General features: G+C 42.2%; 1 protein-coding gene across 1 annotated transcript; it reads left to right on the top strand.

Moving 5' to 3' along the window:
- Positions 1 to 1,299: 1,299 nt before the first annotated feature.
- Positions 1,300 to 3,983, top strand: dusp12 (dual specificity phosphatase 12). The gene is made up of 6 exons (XM_062517997.1): positions 1,300 to 1,687; positions 1,790 to 1,903; positions 2,004 to 2,122; positions 2,263 to 2,350; positions 2,435 to 2,612; positions 3,338 to 3,983. Exons 1-6 carry the CDS (start codon positions 1,437 to 1,439, stop codon positions 3,485 to 3,487), a joined length of 900 nt encoding a protein of 299 aa, XP_062373981.1. The 5' UTR covers positions 1,300 to 1,436; the 3' UTR covers positions 3,488 to 3,983.
- The last annotated feature ends 1,860 nt before the right edge of the window (positions 3,984 to 5,843 follow it).

Below are 5,843 nucleotides of genomic sequence, written 5' to 3' on the forward strand. Positions count from 1 at the left end.
TTTCAAGTAATTCTAGATCATAATTAACCAATACCAGCATTCGCTACATGTTGTGGCAAAGACCTATAAACTGATTGCCTTTGTCCATTCTGTGAACTACCTGCACTTTGCCACTGGCACCAGAGAAGAGAGTTTGGCCTGTGACAGTCAGGTGGTATAGTCTGGCTATCACCATACTGAGCACAATCTTTTAAGATTGAGCACTAGTCTGGGGAGTCTGCGCTTGTTTCTACAGCATAAGAGGCGTGATCAACAGGCATAGTTCAAATGACGCTTTTGGAAACTCCTTCAACCAATCAGACCAACAATCCAGCGCACCTTTTTGATACGCTAGTTTGTGATTGGACCCAGCAGACGCGGACGGGAAGCAGGAGAGATAGATGTGCAGGTTTCCAGCCTGAGCTGCAGGGCAAAATCCAAATCACCAGCAGCTCAGGCAGCTCAGGCAGGGTTTACCCAGCCTATGGTACGCAGTCCAGCTCATAAGACTGCAGAACTCTTCATCTGTGACACTGATCAAGGGGACATAATCCCCTATGTGGATCATCTTGAAAGTGGCTAAACTACAGGATATAATAGTCGGTCCTCTTTCTCTTTCTCTCTCTCTCTCGCTCTCTCTCTGTCAAAGTTTGCTTCTCTCCAGGGAACTTTAGAGTGATGAAAACTGCTCTGCCAGCGGGAAGGCCCTGCTGCATCAGCATTTGGCCAAACTGCTATCAAAGAAGCTTACATTCCTCTGCCCAGAATTGAACAGTATATTAGAGCTCTGTCCGTGACAAGAGGTGCAGTCCTTGTCGTGTAAGCTATTTTCCATCAGATGTTAAACATGGCCTAGGCCCTAGCCTATAGATCAGCCACATCTACTTACCCCAGTGTCAATTTACCCTTGCACCTTGTTGCAAGGCTATAAACGTCTACACCTATTGATACATACAGGCTAATTCTTAAAATAATTCAATCACATTTCTTCCACCAACACACGCTGGGGAAGTAGGTTAGTCCACCTAAGATAGTCCAGTAATCTTCGACTATGTAAGAATAATATGTCAGGTCGATTGTTGCCATCTAGCGCTCAAGGTCTGACTAGGTCGGCACATGCAACGGCTATTGGCTACATCATTTTACATCAATAACATACATCATTTTACAAATGCAATTGTGAGCTGTTAGCCAGACTCAAAGGTACGCTGATTATTTGTTTCTGAGGTAGACAGGTTTGACGTCTTCCCATCAGCGTCAAGAAAATAATCAAGTCGGAACCAACTTTCTTTGCAGTTGTTTCTTCCGGGACTGCACAGACGGAGTACATCAACAAACTGCTCTATCCCCACTCGTGGTAGTAGTGAGCAGGGGTAACTAGTCCATGCATTTAGCTTTACATTAGGCTAAATCGATTTTTAGAGATTTGATGTTATGTCGTCTCTGTTCTCATAAGCATGATTTTGGTTGAATCTGGTCTTTATATTGGGGCTGCCTCGGACCTCAAAGACCTCTCAAACGTATCAAGTCAGGGTATCACTCATATTCTCACTGTGGACTCGGAACAAGTAGATTTGCCGCCTCAGTTCATCACCAAATATGTACGGGCCCTTGACGATTCGACCACTGATCTTCTGAGTAAATTCGACGAGTGCGTTCAATTTATCGACATCGGGAAGGAACCCTCGTTTTCAGTACTTGTTCACTGGTAAGGTGCCATGTTGTGGGTTGACTATGGGTTGAACAAGTGACAGTGTCAGTATAGGCTACACATTTACAGACGGTTAATCGACAATGACTTGTCTCACAGTCATGCAGGGCAAAGTCGGAGTGCTGCGGTGGTGGCAGCATACCTCATGAAAACTCACAGGATAACTCTTGAAAAAGCTCAAAGTAAACTCATTCAGGTTAAACCTGATGTGAAGTAAGCCATTTCTATAAATTACTCACTCAAGCTGTGATTTTTCTTTTTCTTTTTTTTTTTGCACAGATAGTTTTAACGTGTCTCAATGTCACACTTTTAGGATAAACGAGAATTTCCTGGATCAGTTAACATTGTTCGAGTCGTTTGGATACGTAGTGGACTTCTCCTCGCCACAGTACAAACAATTCAGATTAAAAAATCTGACGGAACGGTACTCAGGTAGCCTGCTTATTAACTTTTCCGGTCAGACCGCAGTGAATTAGGAAATATTCCTCATGTTATATTATAAGCTATATGAGAAAATGTATTTCTGATTAGATGACTATTGCAGTGAGCAGTATTCCTCTTCACCTCTTCAGATTTGAAAGATTTGCCAAAAGAGGTCTTTGCTGCAGATCCTGGACAAAGCCAAAACACAGAGATTTCCTACAGATGTAGGAAGTGCAGGTATGTTATCCCCTCTGCCAAAAATATTAGTCATTTTCTCCACTTCTATGGGACTTACCTCCATGAGTTTCAACCCCCATCCAGGCGCACACTCTTCTGTGGTTCCAGTATTCTCAGCCATGATGTGGGTAACGGCCCAAATGCTTTTCCCCACAAGAAGCCTGCAGGCCCTGGCGTTGGACACCACACGAGCTGCACCTCCTACTTTATTGAACCAGTGCGGTGGATGGAGGACGCCCTGCTGGGAGTCATGGATGGACAGGTAAGTCAATCACCTCTCAGCCTCATCAACAAGTCAACACACTGCACCATACTGTAGAAGTCTTTCTGTTAGTTGCAAATAATACACTCTTTAAAACAAACAAACAAAAAAAAAGCTATATAGAACCATGCAGGCCTTAGGGGTTAATATGATGAACTCTTCAAAATTGTTTAAATAATCATTTATGGGTGCCATATACGAAGCATGCAATATAACCATTTTTGGTTCTGTATAGGACCTTCTAAGAATGTATGCAGTGTAATAGTGAATGATGTGAGAATCACGCAGATCTGAGAATACTGCCTTTACCCCACCGGCATTCTGCCACACCCAATAACTCTGTTTCTGTGTGGGTCTGACCGCTACATTTTTACACTAACCATCTCACTCTTGACCAACTAACCTGCAAAGGCAATCAGAGGCAGAGTAGAATGCCATGGGGAAAGCTTTAGGACTTGTTCTGAGGAGGAGACAGTTGAAGAAGCAGCAGAGACTTGAGAAACGTTGAAAAGGGGATATATTTTTGAGGCGAAAAGGACACTGTACATATACCTGTAATAGCTAGAAATGCGCAAGCAAAGATAATATCTCGCTGAGATTTATCCTAAAGAGCATGAATCAGCCATTGGAATTCTGTGGACACATAAACAGTACCAGTGAAGAACCAGTGTGCGGTTCATTGCACAGTAACATGGATTCCCTGTCCTCTGTGTTCCTTGTTTCAGCTCCTGTGTCCAAAGTGCACCTCCAAGCTGGGCTCCTTCAACTGGTATGGGGAGCAGTGCTCCTGTGGCCGCTGGGTGACTCCTGCCTTCCAGATGCACAAGAACAGAGTGGACGAAATCAAGCACATCAACATACCTACTCTTAAGTGATGGACCGGGAGAGTGTCAGGGAATTTCAAATCACAGCTTTGTGACAGTAAATCCTATGTGTGAACTTTGACCAAAGTGGTGCAATTTAAAACGGTTTCCCTTGGATAAGAATCATAATTATCATCCACATGTTTTATACTGCGTTTTTACACCTTGATGATTTTTTTCCTAAATCTACCCTCAGAATGAATAGACTACCTTCTCCCAATGTTCTGATATTTTTTGCAACACATTTCATAACCACAAGGGGTCATTGAAGGCATGAGAGAACAGCTCCACTGACACAGTACTACATTCTCAAATTATGGAAAATCTAAAAATGCCAACCTCTATTTTGTGCATTTGTGTACTGTTTAAGTACACTACAACGATACAAATATGTAAGTACTCTGTTTATTTGTACACTTTGTATAAAAAATGAACATCTGGGGGAAAAAAGTGTTTCTCATACACATATTTCACCTTTCTCTGTAGAATTAAACTGCATTTACAATGATCTAATCAGCCTATTATTGTTAATTTCTTACGATGACATTGTTTGTAGGAAGGTTCTGCTGCATCCTAGTAGATCCTAGCAGCATGTTTTTAGTAATAGGATTAAAATAGTGTGGTTTAAATTGTACCAAAGAAGAAGCTTCTCCATTTGAAACCTAGCTGTTCAGAAGAAGACCATTTTGAGAGAACATGTTGTGGCTTTGTTTGTTTTTACCACAAAATGTCTGGTGGCAACAGCCTGGCTCAGAACATCCTCCACTGGTTGTGCTAGTCAATGATGATGAGGGTAGCAGGGCTCAGAAACTCCAGACCCTTTATGTCTATAATGGTTCCTAATTTTCTGTTTTTATTCAATTAAGGGAGGGGAATGACTAGGCAATACTTCTGCAACCCCCACTATGTAATGAGACAGCCTGAAACGGATTTCTTTGCTGTGGACTAGAGAAGTGTCTAGACATTGACGCGTTCAAAATATCCTTTTTGGGATGAAATAATGCGGAGGATTCATCACCGAATACGTCTGATGAGATCAGATGGGTCAACATCATTTCCTCCTCTGTTATCCTCTTCTAAACAGTTCAGCTAATGAAGGAAAGACTGCCAGCTCCACAATTCAAAAGGGGATTTGTAAACTAATGTAGTGTTCATATACTACAAGTCACATAACACAGTCACACAATGTAGTCTTATTTGGACTGAATGCATACAGTGTGCATGCCTGTTTGTAGATGTATACGCATAAATGTGTTTCAATTTTTGTTTTTTATTTAGCATATTTCATCAAACACGTGTGACATACAAGGGAAACCAACAAAAACATGACAAATTAGAAATGAAAGGTCATCATTACAACGGTCACATGCAGATGCGGGTCCCATGGTGATGGCTCTTTGGACTAGCGCATAGTCACCAGAAGTCCCATTTTATATTCAAAATTTTTGAAGAAGAGATAGTATAGAACCTGTAAGAGACAGCATGGGAGAAATAACCAGGCTTTTACTTCCGCAGTTGTTTAGACATCATATCAGGTGTCCTCTTACAGTCGCTTTGCCTGATAATCAAAAGAGGCTTCAAGCAGCCAGTGATTGAGGATGTAAAAGAGCTGGCATTAGCGGTCTGCTAGCCATTCCTCTGTTGTAGAATATGATCAAATGCTGATGCAGTATTGTACTGGAGGAAGGCCAAATGAATGTCTGTTCACTATAGTCAACATGCTGTACATACATCATTTTCATGGCTGAAAAGATTTTTTTTTTCTCAAAATAAAAAAGCACATAAATTGGTACTGCCATGTTTGCACTCACAGAAGATAGATGAAAAAGAATAAGAATCCTTCAAAGGTTTGTTAATAACTTTATAAAAAGAGCACATTAATCTTTCCAGAGAAGTTTGTTTTGAATGGTGTTGCCATTTTTTTGTTGTTTGTTGGAGGGAATCTGTACACTGTTCTTGCACAGCCATGTCACCTTGCTGAGTGGCACCCTGTTTTACATGAGAACGTTAAAGCTGCCATCTCTTATCCACTCTTGTCAGAAGCAGAAGCACAGCTGGCCGTATCGGGAGCAGCCAAGGGCTGGGACAGAAGTTAGAAGGTAGATATCATATCAGCAATGAATGAGGTCAGCTTTTAAAGAAAGATTTACTGGATGCATTTATACAGACTCTGTGCAGTCTATCAGATGCCTGTGCTGAAATACTGGAGGATAGGCGGTCACATGAATGAAGATTTGGAGTTCTTTGGGAGTGGGGGGGGGGGGGATGTAGGAGAGTGATCTGGAGCAGTGTTTGGGCAGTGTGGGGCAGGCGGGGTGAGGCGTGGGGGTTAAGGGGGGATGAGAGGCGTCAGGCGGGGCAGTTGGGA

This window comes from Sardina pilchardus, chromosome 17 (assembly GCF_963854185.1).
Source record: "Sardina pilchardus chromosome 17, fSarPil1.1, whole genome shotgun sequence".
Lineage (NCBI taxonomy): Eukaryota > Metazoa > Chordata > Actinopteri > Clupeiformes > Clupeidae > Sardina > Sardina pilchardus.

Bases quoted from the DNA above. Each gene is read 5' to 3' on its own strand.
- dusp12 (XM_062517997.1), top strand. From the start codon at position 1,437: ATGATTTTGGTTGAATCTGGTCTTTATATTGGGGCTGCCTCGGACCTC. The intron at 1,688-1,789 runs GTAAGGTGCCAT...CTTGTCTCACAG, and splicing joins TTTTCAGTACTTGTTCACTG to TCATGCAGGGCAAAGTCGGA. The intron at 2,123-2,262 runs GTAGCCTGCTTA...TCACCTCTTCAG, and splicing joins TCTGACGGAACGGTACTCAG to ATTTGAAAGATTTGCCAAAA.